General features: G+C 36.5%; 1 protein-coding gene across 1 annotated transcript in view; it reads left to right on the top strand.

The window, feature by feature from the left end:
* Nucleotides 1-20,122, top strand: part of LOC123306806 — a 634,033-nt gene that overhangs the window by 584,718 nt on the left and 29,193 nt on the right. Inside the window, exon 8 of the mRNA XM_044888961.1 lies at nt 10,404-10,555. Within this exon, the coding sequence (XP_044744896.1) occupies nt 10,404-10,555 (152 nt within the window). The remainder of the gene's footprint in view (nt 1-10,403; nt 10,556-20,122) is intronic.

Raw genomic sequence — 20,122 nt, 5'->3', positions numbered from 1 at the left:
CAAATCGTTGATTTCTTTTTTAATTGATTTTGTTTCAGAGATTGGGAGTGAAAGCCCTAAAAGGTTTGTGAAGAGATGATAATTCATATTAATATGATTTCAAGTTGCAAATTAATTTTAGCCTTCAGGTCTGCAGCGTATGCAGGGTGGTTAAGAAAAATCGAGTAAAATAACGAAATCTTATTCCTAGAGAATTCAAGCATTTTAAGACTATCAATACAATGCATGGACTCCACGGGCATTAACAACAGCTTAACATCTTCTTTGCATACTACATACGAGGTTGTTGAACATTTCTTGAGGAATTTGGTTCCATAAACGGAGGCAGAAGCTCTCTCAGATCATTTAAGGATTCTGGGGTAGGTTGATGATTATCTAATCTTCTTTGGAGCATATCCCATGCATGTTCTATGCAATTCAAATCTGGTGAGTGCGGAGGTATTGGTAAATGTGGAATAGCAAGCTCCTCGCGAGCATTCTCAACTATGGCTGCACCGTGCGGTCTAGCGTTATCGTCTAGAAATTGAAAAGTTTCACCAATAGCAGCGTGAAAATTTGGCACAACATTGTCAATGACATGCTCCATATAGTGTAAGGCGGTCATATTCCCAGGACAAATGTGTAGATCTGTGCGCCCGTTGAAACATATCCCGGCCCATACCATAACACTACCCTCTCGGAATGGATGGACTTCTTGGACATAGCGACGATTACGGGGTATGCGTGGGATTGTCCATACCCTTATTCTTCGAGAATCTGAAAATCGTCCATATCTGGATTCATCATTAAAAGAGACAATACGCCATTGATCGTTCCAATTGATATGTTGCTTGCCCATTCCAGTCTTTGACGCTTATGGTCACGTGTTAATGGAACTCCTCTTAATGGACGTCTAGAACCTAGATTCAACTCTTTCAAACGTCGTCTGATGGTTCCGATGAAAACTTGGACCCCATCTGCATTTTGAAGAGTATTCCGTAGCATTCTACTCGTAGATGTAGGGTTTCTTCTCGCCGAAACGGTGATGAAACGATCCTGAGCAGGTGTTATTTTTCGTCACCCACCAAGCCTTGGTCTTTCCAACACGGAGCCTGTCTCCCTGAACCTATTCCAAAGTCGAGATATCACACTTTGGCTGACTTGGAGCCTTTCCGCTACAACAACCTGAGTTAGGCCACCCTGTAGCATTCCGATAGCGATTTAGCCTCAACGTTTGTTAATTTAAGTCTTGGCATTTTCAAAAAACTTGTTTCAAATCAAAGCCGTTGATAAAATGACTTCATTTCAAAATAAGAACATTCATGAAGCATATGCAAAAAACCAAACTTCAGAAAAAAGGCGACCAGATTAACGATATGTCTCATACCCTTGAGTGGGTTGAATACTCAAAGCTCATACTGATTTTTATTGGATCGGTTTAAGTTGTTATTGAGTTTTAAATGATTTTACAGCGATTTTCTCGAAGATTACATACTTTTGAAAACGATTGAATACGATATCCCTAACTCTTGTGGAGCAGTTTAGTTTCTAACTTACTTTTTTCCTGGATTGTAAGAAAATAATTCCTACCTATTCGATAAATACCTCGAAATTCCTTTTGTAGATTTTTGCCCCTAAAACATTAATCCGACAAAACAAACCTCATACGCCTCAGCGTTAATGTGATTCCCTTGGGGCACAAAAGAGCAAATTCCAGAACGAGTAAACATAATTCAGTCGAGACAGCTCCCTCCTTCCTGGTTATTCGATACAAATAATGCATTCAGAGAATTTATACAGATGGGGAGTCAAGCAGACGGTGGCTGTGAAGAAAGAAAGATGAGCGTCAGCAACCGATGTGTATTGTAAGTGGCAACTGGTGTTGACAAGATGATAAAACTTGCTCGTAAGACTTGTGCGGTTCGTCATTAATGGTTTTCCACCAGACAAACGGCATGCCCTCCACACTAACTGGTGTATCGATCTCACTTTGTATTACAGTTAGGTACTTACTACTAAGATATTCTGTTGGGATCGCTTTTGTTTCTATTCGACGGAGACTAGCTCCTTCCAGGTCATGGCATTTGAGTATACCACATGGCAATTCCATCTTTTCTTACGGTAACTACTCAATATTTTTGGGAAACCAATATTGTTTATTATAATAGTCGTAGCGATACCATCCAAATTTATTTCAATGAAATACTGTAGACTGTCTAATGCCGCTGTTTCAGACACAGGCCTTTTCTATAGATATTATTAACGGTCGATGCTCTATGCCAGCCTTTCAGATTCTCACGCAGCACTAAGAGCTGTTCCTAAACTATTCAATTCCAAGAATTCTGTTTTATTCGATGCTGATATAGGGAAACTCAACATCTCTGAGAGTCCTACATTGCTGCATTGTGAATCTCAGCACAAATCTGAAAAAACATGCATAATACATATTATGCATTATATCTAATAGTTAGAATCTTCTTTTCATGCCTCTAGTGACATTTTTTGAACCAACGAAGTGAGTTTCGTAGATTTGCCATCGTCAGGGCCCTAAATGGCCGGTCTCATTTGACCTCGTCGAAACCATGGTCAGCATCTGCTTTTCTTCGATGGAGCGTACTACATTTAGGGCTCTGACGATGGCAAATTGGCTAGTTCAATATATTAAGATCGTAACACTTGTTGATATTCATATCAGCGGGTGGTATGCATCTGAATTAATTCTCAATATAGTATGTTTTTAGTGATGCCCTGAAAATGGCGAACAGTTTTGAGTAGTTCACATGAAGACATAGATGTGAGATCAGATGTTCTCTTCTGCCTAGACGCTCAGCCTTGTAACCTATTCCACTCGCCCTTGACTCAATTGTTTATGCAAAAGTATTCTAATAGTTTTATTGTATTATATTATATATATTGTATTATAATATTGAAATTAACATATTCGAAAATAATTTTTTCCACAAGCTTGGGCGTTCAACTCTTTTCTCGTACGCATTTCAAGTCGCAAAGATTCACATTCCCAAACGGTGAGGGAAAAACCCCTGCTACTTCTTAGGAAGAATTTTTTCCTCCAACGAAAAGATAACTATGGTAACGACATGCAGAATTACGTCTGTCATTATACAATATGAAATAATCAAATCAAATCTGTTCGTAAAATAGATATATTCACATATTTAAAGCGCTGTAGAAAAATATTTTTCTAACTCTTGCGGAAAGTGTCTTTCCCGCACTTGTTAGAAAAATAACTATATCCACTCTGGTCTAGGGCTTAACAAAGTCGATTCCACATGAAATGATTACGAGAAAGTAAGTTAAACAGTCATAGAAGAAATATATAGTTTTTCTTTTTAACTTTTTTTGTTCAGATAAAATGAAATATATAACCTGTCGCGTAAAATTATGTTTTTAGCTAAAACAGCGGAAAAATGATTGAATTCAATTAACGAGTTAGACACATTGTGCACTCAAGATGAACCCTAAAAGTTTTAGAAGATCCTTTTCATAAGGGTAATGCAAAAAGCCGATTTTAAGTTTTTCCAAGAGGATTAAGAAACTGGTATTTCAAAGACAAACTTAATGTTCGCTAATGAATTTGGGCTTATAACAGGGGAGTGAGTTACTGAGAAAACCCCAAGTAATTACCATAGTAAAATTTCAAGACGTGTTAATTATTACCGAACTAGCTCGAAAGGAAAGGTGCGTACACGGTACAGGGCAGGCTCATCAATATATATATTATTTGTTGATTGTTTTTTGTGGACGTACTTAGCCCAACAATCCGACAGGTATTGGAGAATGGAAATTGAACTGAAACTGAAGATAATTTTTTTGGTCAATAAAGTTATTAGTTACATGTATACATTTTTTAAAGCACATAGTATTAGAACACATACCGATGTGTTTCTACCGACAAAGAAAGTGGGTTTATTTTATATAATTTAATCATATCTGTATTTTTGTTATAACAATTCTTCAACTTCTTTAGATGCACATCACTGTAGACGAAAGTTGAGTAGAAGAAGACGCTTTTTGAACATTTCGAAATATTTTGATAGCTGTAGTGTGGTAGGCACTTTTAATCCGGCTCTATTCATTTTAAACTTTCTGTTTGTCGAAGTATTCATCAACCTACATTTGTATGATATTATCAGTTATCATATCAACCATATCACGTCCTTTGCAATGTACATAAAAAGGATAATGGGAAGTAGGACAGCCAATGAAACACAACCTCTTACTTCAGCGACGTTTCGTCCATATATTTGGACTTCTTCACAGCTAGAACAATGGACCATTACAGAATGTTTGGAAAAAACTATAGTGGTGACTCACCCTTAGTTAATTGTTGTGGGCCAACGGTGTAATACAAAACATTGAACACACAGTGTATAAATAAAATTTGTTCAGATATTTGCAATTAAATAATAAATTAGAACGGACATCATATATAATAAACATCAACCAGAAATTCACATCAAATAGTAATTTATCTTATCACCAGATGTAGTGTGACAACATAATATCAATACAGGTTGTAATGCGAACCAGGTATAAACGTTCATGTTATTCTCCCTCTCAGCCGACCTCTGTTCACCCTGTACAAATTCAAAATATTGGAATACACAGAACTCAAATTATGTGTATCCGTTCTGTCATTTACAGTAGAGTTAATATTTATAAAAATCATTTCACTAATGCATCTCTTATAGTAAATGTCTTCATAGTCTAGTATACGGGCATTTTGAAAATCAAATGCGTGCAATTCTTCAAAATGATGTCTGGCTAGAGCCGTTTTGTCAACTTTATTACAATTTTTTGTTTGGCAGTCATATCTATGTTGTCTAATTCTATTCTGAAGGTACTGTCTAGTCTGTCCTATATAACTCCTCTCGCAATCCAGGCAAGGTATCTGATAAATTAAATTAGACCTTTGTAGCATAGGGGTGTTATCTTTTAATTTATGGAATAACGCGCTTACTTTTTTTGTGTTATAGAACACCAATTGAGCCGGAATATTATTTCTCTTGAACATCAAATTAAGCTTCAACGATAGTGATGGTTATTATGTTGTACCTACTGCTTTTTTCGCATAGAATTGGTACATGTTTTATTTTCTCCACTAAATATTAATTCTTTCGGGACAAGGAATTACGTATTGCATTTTTTCCGCTACACCTTGAGAAAAAACCTGTATAAAAGATACCATTTTCCTACACCAAACCACAAACAACCTCTCCTTCTTTGTATTGAGTGAATAAAACAATACAAATTCTTGTACACTGAACAATGCACAAAAAAGTCTTTATTTTCAATTCCGCAACATTCTCCCACCTGAGAAGGATAATTACTAAATATCATGCATTCCTCCTTCTGAATTGTTGGAAGATTCTATATATTCGCGACAAATGTGACGCGATAAACTACTCGCAAATGATTGGAAATAAAATGTGCAACCTTTCATGACACCCGACACTGTAGAAGGTGAATTGTGAAAGTTTCGGAAGATGTCGAATACTAATAAATTCGAAACTTCTGAGCATTATTTAGTGAGCGAGCGCGGTCGTAAAAGCGTAACTTATGGAGACATATTTCGTGACGATAGGGGATTAAAGAGGAATTGGCAAATAAAGTTGAGGAACTTTAATTGCTTGCTCATAAGATCATTTCATCATGTGCTTTCCTTACTTTTACATCCGTCCTGACAATGGGGCGAGTTCCACTAATTAAACTCGCAATTTTCCTCGCATCTCGACCTTTGTCGCTATCAGGTTATGATCTATTTTGAATTTCATTCCTAGGAATTTCTGTCGAATGCACAAAGTCATTTAACTTATTCACATCGTGGTCGTATTGCAGACGTACATTCCGAAGATAAATTCCTCAAGTTTGTCACGATTTCTGTCTGCAGTATGAACTGGAATACAAATAAATATCGTTTGAAGCCTTCAATTTAATACTATTGAAAAAATATCCATATTGTTCGGGAGTACCGCTCATTCTTGTTGCAACTTTTCATAGGTTTTTTTTACTAATGCTTGAGGTAAATACAAAATGTTTGAAGTCATTAAAAAAACTTGTTGTATCGTGAAAGGGAAAGTAAACAGTGAGAATTGAGATATCTAGCTTCCATATTGTTACAGGGAAAGGCTGTGCCGGCAGCAAACTAGGTTTTTCAGTTTGTTTGTATACTTGTGCCTTAACTCTATTCCTGTCAAGGGGCAGGAGTAAACTGAATGAACTATTTAAAAAAAAAAAATTAGTTCATATACTCCATTGATTTTAAAATTTTGAAAAGTGATGTCCGTCCCCCTTTATATACGAAATTATCTTCCGCAAAATTGCGAGTAGTGTGTCAATTACATAAGTGTTAATTTTTCAAGTTGTAATTCCAAATTTGTCATTGCTGATGTTTCAGGAAATAAAATCCCCAATTTTCACCTTCTTCTTGGGTCTCCAAATAGAAGGAAATTCTTCGTCATCCTCATCACTCACTATCTTCCTGATTGTGGAAATACGTCCACAATCCCCATGTCCACTCTTCTTGAATAAAGAGGTAACGTGTAGAAAGTTAATCTATGAGACTACAGACTAAACTCGCGAGAACCAAGGCTTATCAATCTCGCTTAATCTGCCGCCTGCAGTCACAAAGGAGATGCCAATAGTTTCTCCTCTTCCAATTCTTCAATACTCTTTGTTCCATTAATCTGTCATCACGTTTGTGCACCATGCAGTTATAAATTCCCTTAGCTGGTCCCTGATGAATAAACGCTGCATTAGCGCCTTCTACGGCTAGAGCATCCAATATGACGTTGCCTCTGGAGCTTCGGTGTCCAGGTTCGGTGTTCAGTGCCCTGGTGCATTATCTTGCACCATCCTAATAAAGAGGGGAACGTAGATCTGCATTCGAGTACTCGTGCCGAATTCATTTGTTTGCCTCGAGTTATCTTAATCTTATAGCTTGACTTTCTGTCAGGCTACTATCAAGAAGGTGATTGACGCAAAGCTAAATGGCGAAAATTTTCGCAAGCAAGGTCCCTGTAAGCATAGATTCTTGTGGTATCTCTGTTGGAAAGCAGGACCTTGTTACGACCAAATCATGCCAAGCATTTCTGCAGCCTCTATTTCGGCTAGGAGCTGGTCAGGAATGAGAACTAGTTTGTCTGGGTCGTTCAGAGTTACTAGCCGTGCCTCTTCTTGTACGAAAATGGGGAAAGAGGTCTAATAGCTGCAGTTGGAATAGACGGAATGCACTCGTTATCATTTGACATGCCGTTCTTTGAAGTGTTGCGAGATTGTTTTGGGTTTGTTGACGATCTTCAGAGTACCGCCAGGCAATGCTGCCAAAAGTAATTATCGGTCTGATCATCCTTGCATAGAGCCACCGGAGACGTTTCGGCCCAATTTCTCAAGTTTTTTCACAAATTCGTTGGCAGGCCCAGAGGGAGTGTCTGATTTTGTGGATGCTATATTATTAACATGAGAGTTGAGGTTTCCATCCTGGGTTATGCCATGCAATTGAGATTGATTCACCGTAGAGAGTTAAAGGAATAATAAGGCGAAATATTTGTTCGCATCTAAGGAAAGATCAGAGATTCCGGTATAACAGGATGTGACAAAAACATGAAAATATTTCGGAATTTACTGACTGAGATAGAATTCAATGATTATATCCTCGTTTAGGGTTAAGACAGAATTTCAACAAAAACTTAGCATCAGACAATAATTACACTGATCGACAAAATTATAGCTTTGTTCTCCCACCTAAGGAAAATATATATATTTTTAATCTTCGTAGCCAAGGTATAAACGCACGATAAATAAAAAGTCGAAGTTAGCTCTTGTTGTTTTTCAATAATTATATTCATGATTTTTAACAAAAACAATGCATTATAATATTTACAATGGTGTAAAAGATCCCGATCGCTTAGATCTTTTGGCTTTTCTGCTGTAGGACGACTCCAGTATTTCTCTAACGATGGACCAACAATAAAATCAGCAAGCATAGAGGGTTCCCCTTTGCCTTGGTAGCGTTTTTCGAATGACGCGATGTCTTGATGGAATCTCTCTCCATGCTCGTCACTTACGACTCCCATATTTTATGGAAAGAAATTAATATGTGATTGCAAAAAGTGTATTTTTAAGGACATGTTGCATCCCATTTTTTGATAAGCCTGTAACATCGTTTTGACGATAGGCTTGTTCGTAGAGTGGCTCACAACGGTTGTGAACTGTACAGAGTAAGCGCAAATGGATTTTCGCTACCCTAAAATGGAATTGCGCTTGCTCTGTGCAGTTCACAACCGTTGCAAACCACTCTACGAACAAAGCTATTATTTACATATTGCGGAGATTTGTGATTGCCAAGAAAATTTTTGGTCACTTCTACAAAGGACAACCAGGCTTCTTTTTCTACGTCATTTAATGCTGCCAGAAACTGAACTTGTTTCAATAGTTTGTTTATTTTATGAAGTATCGTAAGGTACAGAGAAGTGCGAACATGGAGAATTCACGCATGTCTTTTATTTTGATAACGGGAGCTAAACAAACGTGAGTACTATTATTTTTGTAATAAGGTGAGGGATACCTAACAAAAAAAATATAAATCTCTTAGGTGGGAGAACCCTTGTTGAATAGTGTTATTATAGCATGTGTATGAGATACCGTTTCAGCATAGGTTAGTCACCGTTATAAAATAATAATAATTCATTTCTGCTTTGAGACATCCTACAATGTATAGAAATAGTCATTGAGAAAAAAAGTATAACAACAAAAATGCAATTGAATAATGAAAATCGAAAAAAAACTTGATAATGGTAACAAAAAGAACAGTATAAAAAAAACTTAAATGATAGAATCAGCAAAAAACACTTGAACACTAAAAGCATTTTTCAATCAACAATGATTTCAGTCAATTCAAATTGTTATTATTGTTAATAATACAATCTTGCGTATTATAGAAGAGCTTAGGGAAACACCCCAGTAAAAAACTCGTTCTCCCGGTGAGTGTCGTGGATTGTAAGGAATGAAACTGTATACAAATTAAGCTGAAATATTCGATATTGAAGGGCATCTCGCTATGCAAAAATTGATCCTTTCATCGAAGAAAAAGCAAAAAGTATTCTCCAACTTACCAGAAAATTTTATCTGAAATAGAAAACAAAACCAAAGCAGAAAAACGCGAGATAATAAAATTCAGTTCTATATGTCAGATTGACCTAAAATTCACAACCAATTCAAAAAATATTCGGAAACTGAATGTATCCTCTAATTTATAAATGGGACAGTGACTAACCAGATGATTTATGATTTCTTCTGCTTCTCCACATTCACCACTAGGGCTTTCAACTGAATTTCATCGTTACCTGTTCTTATACTATTCAGAATACCTACACCATATTTTGCGCTGAAGATCCAAACCAACCTTTTAGAGGAATCACTAACTAATTCTATGTTGAAAATAGTGCACGTCATTAAGGCTGCCAAATGTCCTTGCCCCTTACATTCGAATTAAGAAAAGAGTTGAGCCATGAGGGTTTACGCGACAGAATTGGAAATCAGTCGGGAAAGGAGTAAAATTTATTCCACGAATTTATAACTGCAGTCTGTCTACGAAAGTAGGTGAATAGGTGAAGATCTAATAATTCCACTTATAATTTTCATAGAAAGATTCAACTGTGTATCAATTTTTTGCACTATGAACCCAAACGGGACAATAATATTCAGGAGCCGAAAAAAACAAAGTTGGGGCTGCCTTTCGAAGAGTGGTTGCATCAGCACTTCATGAATTACCAGCTAGTTTATATGGGATATCATTCCTAGTTTTCATTTTTAGACGCAAATTTTTGCAAATGGGTTTTGAAATTCAGCGAGGAATACAGCTTAACTCCTAGATATTTTGATTTGAAGTTATGTTAAAAAAAAATTCTGAAAACTACACTGAACCTCAGTATTATTTGGATTAGAACGCAAACGATACTCGAAGAGTAATTCCTCAAAAAATCTGAATATAAAATCAGAATGACGGAATGCGAAAAAAATATATTAGAAGTGCTAAAACTGATATCCTCATGGAATAGCGTTATTCAAAGTTTTGAAATTGCTACTATGTACTATCATCAACAAACGAACCATCGTTTCATACTTCAGAAGTATAAATTGTTTGAAAATCAAACCATGCTTTCGTACTGTATCATATGCTGCAGATATAGAAGGCTTCAAAAAATGAACAAATTCCACATGAAGGAAGCCGCGGGTTGAAGCTAGTCTTCAATAATCGTAGTTTCTTATTATCTCCACAATGGAGTCGAAGATGAAACAACTTCAATCAGAAGTTTTCTATTATATTTTTTTAATTATTTGGGTCCTGCAGAACCCCTTTCCAATTATGGCGGAGTAATCAACTCATAATTTTTTTGTTTCAGTTACTACGCCTCGACCTCGTTCCCTGTGGGCCCTCCACGATTAGTTCCGCCGATAAAACGGCAAAGGTTAATGACGTCAACGGTGAGAAATGGGAAGAGCAATCAATCTCAGAAGACGACGCTGCCACCACTTGATCAACTCAAGATATATAGTAAGTACAGCATCGCTTCTACCCTGTTCGGTTTTTATTTCGATACGATTTTTTTATGCGTGTTCGCGAATGAGAGTTGTAACGAGCGTTTGTTGCGGACGGTTGACAAGCTTTTAGAACTGTAGGAAATGTTCAGGATGAGCCATCGATGAGGACTTTCATTTAAACTGATTTTCTTATGGACGATATCAATACCAATTTTAAAATTCTCTGTCAGTGTTGAGCACAAATCTTTATTTCGAATTCAGAGTTATAAAGTTATTTGATTCTATGGTTACGTATTATAAGAATTAATTCAGATGCATACCACCAGCCGATATGAATATCAACAAGTGTTACGATCTGAATTCAACTATAGTCTATCCAAATCCGAGAGGCCAGCGTTAACACACTGACTAACGCGTGATCTTATTTAAGGTACTCCTCTTATTGGTCAAAGCTTCAGGAACGCCATGTTTGCAGGTGGGAGTAATGCAGAACCGCATTACGTTTGATTCATTGATTGTATGCGAATTGTTGTGTAGAACTGCAGAGATCATTCATTGCTTTTTCTTTCGTAAATTGGTTTATAGTTGTAGCAAGTTATTCAAGTTACAAGCATTTAAGATAATGTCGAGTACTGATACTGCTGAGGAATCGCATGTTGACTTAAGTCCTCCAAAAAAGATACGTCTGAAACGACACTTCAGTGCCGAGATAAAAGATATGATTTTGAATACTTATGAAATTGAGATTATTCAAAATCCAGGAATGTGTTTAAAGGACGTAGAACTCCGAGTTGCTGAGAGACTTGGCATTGGAGCTCGACGTGTTAGGAGAATTATTTCCGAATACATAAATTCCGGCAACAAATCAAAATCGGACCACCAAATGGGAGTCCTTATCAGATTTCGATAAAAATGTAATACGGCGAAAAGTTCACGAGTTTTTCTTCAGAAATGAACACCCGACTATAGAGAAAGTATTAAAAATAGTTAATGAAGACTCGAACTTGCCAAATTTTAAGAAGAGTACCTTCTCTATAATATTGAAAAAACTTAATTTCAAATATGGACATCGCCAACGCAACAGTTTTTTAATGAACCGTGACGACATTAAATGTTGGAGAAGAAACTATCTCACGAAAATTAGGACCTTCCGTGATGAAAACAGGAAGATTTACTGCTTGGATGAAAGTTGGTTAAATGCCGGTCATACTAAATCCAAAGTGTGGACCGATGAAACAGTTACATCTTCTCGGCAAGCGTTACTTGCTGGATTATCTACTGGATTAAAAATCCGTCTGGGAAGGTCTTGAATTTTGAGTTTAACCCTCGGTTTCATAAAGCTTGATCAGAGAATCAACGATCGATTGACGGATGAACGTCAATTAGTTTTCAGTCGATAAGTTGGTCATAAGCATTCTGAATATCATTCTTGCACCAAATAATTATCTATACACGCCCATTTGATGATTCTCAACTGCTACTCCTCCAATATATTCGGAAATATGAAAGTTTCAATGATTTCCTTCGGGAAATCGAATGCCAAATCGTTGATCGAGCAATCAAAGTTTTGTGAAACTTGATGTAAGTACCATTTTGGTGGAAAACAATTTCAACATTATTTTTCAAATGAAGTGAATATATTTTTCCAGGCAAAGGGCAAAGAATTATAGTGTGTCATATTGGCAGTGACACTGGTTTTTTAACTGGAGGACTCTGGACTTTCCAATCCAAAAAAAACTGGTGACTACCATGAAGAAATGGATGGTCAGTCCTTCGAAAAGTGGTCGAGGGTATACTTCCTAAATTGGAGGAAAATTCTATAGTAGTTTTAGATAATGCTCCTTACCATCCAAGGAAAATGGAAAAAATTCCTAATTCACAATTCAGAAAGAGTGATAACCAACAATGGTTGAGGGAGAAAAATATTGATTTCACCCCTGACCTCATAAAAGCGCAATAGTTGCAGATAGTCAGGCAGAACAAAGAAAACTTTGAAAAATACATCGTGGATGAAACCGCAAAGGCCCAAAATATTACTGTACTTAGATTACCGCCCTACCACTGCGAACTGAACCCTATTGAATTGATTTGGGCCGATGTCAAGAATTTTGTGGCAGATAAAAACACCACATTTAAAATGGCTGACGTTCAAAATCTTTTTCAAGAGGCTCTCTCACGGGTTACTTCCGAAAGATGGAGAAAGTGCGTGAAACATGTCAAACAAAAAGTTGAGGTAGACAAGTGGAAACTGGATAATATTATGGATGATATAACAACAGTCATCGTCAACTTAGAGGAAAGTTCTGCATCTTCTGACGACACTACGGGGTAGTCACTTTTACAAAAAAAATATTGTTACACATTTATATTATATACATAGTATTTATTAAAGTGGGAACTTTAGATTAATTGTTCATTACTGAGACTCGTAGATAAGCATACATATTTTTCACCGGAACTGGAACACTCAAAAAGTTTTAAAATATAACGCTCTCGGAATTCAATTTATTAGTACACCTCTGCGTTATCACGTTCTTGACGCGTGATCAGTGCATGCTGCAATGTTTACCTCTGGCCTCTTGGATTTGGATATACTATAGATAATTTGCCATTGTCCGGACAACTGGATGGAGAACATTCTACCGAAAATGAGCAGATGCTGACTATGGTTTCGGTCTCATTTGACCTCGTCTGAGTAGCACAGCTCCTTCTCCGATAGAAAAATGCTTGGAATTGATGGACCCTAATCAAATACTGGTGGCCGCTTCTGAGTATTGTCGAGTCTTAATTGCCCAAGTTGTGGCCAGAAAAGTGGCAACGATATCAGGGAGTCCGATATTCACGACATGAGCTCCGCGGAGCTAGGGTAGATCAAGAAGTTATAGGTCGAAAAGTTTCCTCCGGTATTCTAGTACTTGTTAACGGTCCCTCCTATGCCTTGAAAAAACTGGTCTCCTTCCCAAAACTCTTTTTTTCCGAGAAGTAAATACGATCTACATATTTTACAAGGGGATTGGAAATGTTTTTTTGAGATATCCCAAATTGAACGGAAATGAAAAGTTCCACATATCCTTCTAAACTTTTTTTTCTGATGAGTACTTTAAAAATCATATTGATCCACAAAATAATATCATCGAGGCTTAGGATATGATGAAAATTTCAATCAAGTGTTGAATGATTATTATTCTAAAATACGAATAAAATAACAGATAGTTCAAAAAAGTAAAAATAAATTATATTTGACGGTTCAGGAATATCAAGAATCACTAACCATTATTTTATCCAAATTTTAGTGCCCGAAATATGGATATCCCAATTTTTTTGATTGAGCGTGTTTCAATAATTCTTAATTCTTAATACAACTCGAATGAATTCTTCCTTTTGATATGAACTCGAGAGCTACACAGAAAACTTAAAAACCAATACTGAAAATTTTGTAATTATTCACTTGTCTTGGGGAAAAAAATTATAATCCTTTAGACCAAGCTTTGACTATATTCAATTGATAATTATTGTAAAATATTTGTACAATATGATATGAAATATTATCTATTATATCTTTGTTTTGGTAATACCGCTTGCGAATATGAATGCACAGGTTGAAAATACATTAGTAATATTCTCATGAGGAATCTCTCTTTTTCAAATATTTCGATCCTGAAACGATTATTCGCACTTGGAATCTGCATGACTTGTGTTTGAGAACGCTGTGCTGTAGTGAAATCTCTATCGAAGACCTCTGGTTCCGCAGTTGTAAACAAAAACCTAGCCAACACACTGACTTTCACATTTATAATACACTAGTATTTACACTCGAGGCTTTGCTCGCGTGCTATTATAAAACGCTAGTGAAGATATAATTTTTATGCTTGCATTTTCTTAACAAATAGGAATCGAATCTTTGTTCATAGGAAGAAAATGCTCATAATTAACACACCAGTCATCTGTTAATGTTTGTTGCAAAGCTTGTTGGACAACCTGTAGGGGAGACTGGGGAGGGTTGATACGTTTTTTGAAATTTTTATTCTGGAATCTGAATTATATGAAGAAACAGGACTTTTCTTATATTATACAATTCTTCAATTAATCCTTCACCAAAATAAATATAGAAGTCTCAAAACATAACCATCTTATTCTATACAGAACGTTGAACACAAAAACATGCAAACTGTCTCAAGCCTCCCCACATATGGGAGGATTGATACGATGTACTGGGAGAGTAATCGAGAGGATTATTAAGATCAGAAGGTTGGTCAGCAATGATACTGGCTTGCTTTGGTCCCATAGGTGTAGAAAAATCATGAAATGGTCGGTTAGTCACTTCCGCACAAGAAAAGTCGACCTCGTTAAATACATGGGGATTGTACGGATAAATTCCAGTTGTTAAAAATCCCTTTGATATGTTGGATGGTGAAAACGCCTTCATGTAGGCCTATCCAACTAGCTACGGAATATTTTTTTGAAGATGATTCATGTATCAGGCCTCCCCACGACAAATGTCTCAAACCTCCCCGAAAGCAATTTTTAAAGGGATTTATGTTTTCATCTTATACTCATATATTTTGAAAGGCGAATAAAACTGTAAATTGAGTAGTTTTATGCATATTTCCCAGTGAAATGTTTGTTTATGCCGAAGAATTAATGCATGATCATAAAACCCTTAGGTAACTTGAGTAAAAACTTACAATTTCTCACCTCGAAACACTCTTCGTTGAATATTTCACAAACAAACTACTGTAAGCCTTACAGATTAACGTCACGCAATGCCCTTTGCCAAAGAATAGTGTTCACTAGTATAAAACTTTTGAAAACGGCTACAGATCGCGGATATAAGCCTGTATCAAGCCTCCCCATGTATCAATGCTCCCTAGTCTCCCCTATATCATGTTGCAGCAACTTGGTGAATGTTATAAAAATCAGCACTGTGCAAATTTTTCAATATAACAGCTGACAAATAAATCGAAAACAAGCTTCAGAAATTGTTTAGGGGTTAAATTTGTGATATATCTGTTACGGGCAATGTAAATAATTGGGCATTGTTTATAATGCCCGGGCAATTTAAAAAGTGCCCAAAAAGATATGACAAAATGATAAATTATGTTGCAAATATTACATTGCCCGGTTATTATGTATAATGCTAAAAATCAGGTGGGCAATTTGAAAATTATATATTATTCATATTTTTTATAAAAAATAACAAATTTTTGCATACCTGACTGATTAAGTAACAAACAAAACATAACAAATAAAATTTCACATGCTGACAAACAAACCGGTGGGATGAAATAAGTACAAACAAAACGTAAGTCCAAATAAAACTAAAGTATTAGATATGTACGTACTTTCAAATTTATATTCACACAAAATGTCAATACGTAGCAATACAGGCCAATACAGGCTCTATTCATTAGAGCAGCTTCCACTTTGGTGACATTTCGAGTTACATAGCTTTTTTTCTTTACGACACTTGCGCTCGTCGGATTTTCAGCTACCTTTACAGCCACATCGACTATAGCCTGTCTTGGATGACAATCTTGCACATTCTCTTAGTTAAATCTCTATCTGTGGAATATCTTCGCCATTCTTTTCACATAGGTTGTCTCTTTGGTGTCAATTAGTCAAAGTGCCCAAAGAAATAATAGCGGTATTTATAATGACCGGGCAATGTGAGAAATTATTGTAAAGTAATTCAAATTTATCGAATTGCCCGATTTTAATGGTCATTATTCATAATAACCAAGCATTATGAATACTGACCTAAATAATTACATTGCCCGTAACATATCCAATAAATACAAGGACATCCGATGGATATTTGAGCGGCATTACACTAGCAGGGCACCTCAAAGAATTTTTACGATTTTTGTGCCCTCATTTTGCTCTCATTTTGCTCCGTTTTGCTCACAACTCAGTTTATTTTGCTCACCTATATACAATGAGCTATTGAAAATTCAAAGTGCCCTGCTGGTGTAATATTACACAAATAATCTAGTTTTGATCACTTCCATTCTGAATAGATTCATACATGTTCTACTCCATTGCCGAATATACTGCTTTCCAGTTAATTCAACTACGGAATAAGCCGAGCCTAAGGCCCGGACTCCCTGTAGCGAATAACAAGCGTAATAAGCTCTCTATATTAATCTCAATTGCATTCATATTTAAAATGGCCCTGTCGTGTGACGTCACAAGCGGGTGGGTGGACCTGTAATACAGACGGCGGCTTTTATAATTGCTTTGTGTTGAAATTGTAACAGGCATTAACATTGACAAATGTTTCAGTTTCGTGTAACTCGCATCTATTGTAGCGTATAATCCTTTTGCGTTATGGGCTCTGCACAAAATTTCATCATTGTCATCTTCTTTATCGAAACAATCTCCTTTCTTCGTTTTTATTCGCTTCTCGCTTACAAAACATATAGGTAAAGAGATTGCTGATGTCTCAATGCGACTTGGTAGGTTTCGAAAATTGTAATCTTATAATCAAACTGCACATCAAAAGTTAAGGAGTTTGATGTTTTTCGAACATGCATCATATTTTCTTCATTATCTCAATATTTTTTTCAATTAAATAAACATTGCTATAATCCTTTCAGGCTTTGTTTTTATTATGTGTTTAAAAATACATAAACACCTTCCGTTCATCGTAAAGCAAATTCTTATCGAGATTATTGAGTTTCTGCCAAGGTGTGTGGTGTGTCAGAAATACCAATTCAAAATAATTTCTTTTCAGTCTCTAACTCGTTCGTAAAAATCAAACCGTTCTACGCAATTGAAAAACGAATTTTCATCAAGCCGAAACAAGCTTTATCCGATGACGATGTCAACAGAGCTCTTGTGATGCTTCTGGCTGGTCAAAAACAAATGCAAGTGGCCAATTCAATGGTAACCAAAGGGTAATATTACGTTTACTCACGGTAAATTGTCACTGGAAGTGCTCACCAAGGACCCAGAAGTGATAGACCAGAAAATAAAATAGCTACAACGGTATTAAAATACCGTTTTTCAACTCTTTCGTTGAGCAGACAGCCTCTCAGCGGAATGGCAAGTCAACGTCCAGTCAAACGAAGAAAACCAACGCTCCTTTCAAGAAGTCCATCCTTTTCGAGGAGGCACAATTATGGTTTGGGATGGGTTCTTGTCGATGGCAAAAATGATTCATTAGTATTTTCAAAAGCTAAAACTATCAAAACTATATTGTTAAAGTTATCAACGAAGTATTTCCACAATTCCTCGTAGCTATTTGCTAAAATCTCGTGTGTCTCGATGATGATGCACTGCTGCATAGATCTCAACAAATGTTCACTGCTAACCAGAGTATTCCACATCTAGCAATTCCTCGAAGATCCCCTGACCTGAATCCAATCGAGCACACTTGGTACCACCAATTACAAAGAACCTTTGACGCCCACGGATCACAGTTGAATACATTTCAACAGCTCCAAAATCTTTCGCCCCAAATTTGAGTACAAATTGAGCAAGATTCTCCAATTACTTGTTGGACTTGGAATGGGAACCAGTTACAGAATTTATGAAGAGAAAGGCGGAAAGGATATTCGACAAAGCCAAACAACATCCAAATGAGGAACTACGAAGATTAGTGGACTACGATCCAACGGAAGAAGCTAGAAGGTCAAGAACCTACCACCGAAGACCGAGAGATCAGTTAAGGATTTAAATGTAACCAAAGAAGAGCTTAACCTATAAAAGCTATAGGCAGCATACAACTATCAACACGACTATGATCGTGTGAGAGTCCAGAAACCATAAGAGTCAACTGGTTAATAGGAACCTATGCCCGGAACCTATGAAGAAGCAGTTAAGGGTTTTTAGTGGGTCTCGAGCTCAGAGAGTGAGAATCCCCACACTGTTCCCCCTCAGGAGAGGGTGTGTTCGTCTGTCTTGCAGATTTTCCCCCTGCTACACCAAAAAAAAAAAAAAAAAATTACTTGTTGGAAATCATTCTGAGCAGTTATCAATGCATTCGTAGATAATACTTAGTTTCTGGCTTTCCTTAAAAAGATACAGGGTGATTTTCTAAATCCATGGAAATACATCATCAAATCCAAACTTATCGACGGGATTAATTCAAACAAGCTTAAGTTACTGACCCTGTGAGATTGAGTCAAAGAGATATCAATTATTTCATTATGACAGAGCCGGACTCATTAATCCTAATTTAAAGTGTTCAGGATGAAAACATCACTTTGTATTCCGAATTTCAAATAATTGTTCCGCTTTTTAAAGAGAGCCTATAGCTTCAATACGAGGTACCACTCAAAATTGTTACATCTACAATTCTTTTTTCATGAATTATTTCAATAGAACGAAATTCGAAAAATTAATTTATTCATATAAACAATATTGAGAAAAATCGTGGAAGTCATGAATAAATATTAAACGTAAGAATCTTCTCGAAAAACTCAGTGAAGTTGTTGAAGATGATGAGCTAATATATGAAAAGACTCATTAATGAAACAACAATATCAAATATACAAATCAGAATATTTTAAACGGCATGCTGCTACGAGGCATAAATATTAGAGGAAAATATCTTCAACATGATGGAGCTGGACCCAATTTTGGCTTGGAAATGAGAAATTACCTCGACAATACGCACCCAAATAGATGGATAGGTCGAGGAGCACCCATTTCATGGCCTCCTCGATCTCCAGATCTTAACCCAATAGATTATTTCTTATGGGGAAAATTAAAGGATATGATTTATGCTGGAGACCTGTCAAGATTCCAGTTGATGAACAGAATAATCAACAGGTGCGATAAATAAAAGAATAATGGCGTTGTGATTCGGAGGTCTATATCCAATTCATCCCCATTCACTCCCATTTTTATTTTCAATACTTATTACCGCATTTGAGTGTTTTTCATTCGTATTTGTTTCAATTCATATTCATATTATCCTGATTCTCCATGGGCCTGTTCCGATATTGCTGGTTTTACTGGCCCGCAATCGAACAACAATAGAACTCCAACGACTGGGCCAATAAGCATCGTCTCTGAAATACTGACAGTACTGTTCAGGAATATCGGAACAGATGGCATAAGTACCGAAGTACCCCTCAGAAGCTCCGTAAGCTTGTGCGAGTTCGGAGAACCAGTTGTGTTCTGTGTTGGCTTTGTTACTGTGTCCTTACGCCACCTTAGGCACAGCACTGTTAATTTGAACCCAACAGTGAATAGTGGCCCGAACCCGTATGGACTAGAAAATTCCTTCTCTAGCCCGGGATCGAACTCAGTACCTTGCGGTTGCGAAATACTGAGCCGACGCTTCTAACCACCAAGCTTCGCACGCAATACTAAATGTGTTTATTAAAGCTCATCTATTCAAATGATCTTCACGTTTCATATTCAATCATAAGATACCTCAGTCCTGTTTGTGGTTATAAACTGAATTAACTTTATTCAATTGCAAAATTTCATATCAAAAGAATTTTAGATGCGGTGGTACCACGTATTGAAGCTCAATTTGGGATCTTTCTAAAAAGCGTAACAATTATTTGAAATACAAAAGGAAGTTTCTACCCTGAACACTTTAAATGAGGATTTGTGAGACCGGCTC

The sequence above is a fragment of the Coccinella septempunctata genome, chromosome 1 (genome assembly GCF_907165205.1).
Source record: "Coccinella septempunctata chromosome 1, icCocSept1.1, whole genome shotgun sequence".
NCBI lineage: Eukaryota > Metazoa > Arthropoda > Insecta > Coleoptera > Coccinellidae > Coccinella > Coccinella septempunctata.
Note: the sequence above shows the minus strand (reverse complement) of the source record. Positions and strands in the feature narration are given on the sequence as shown.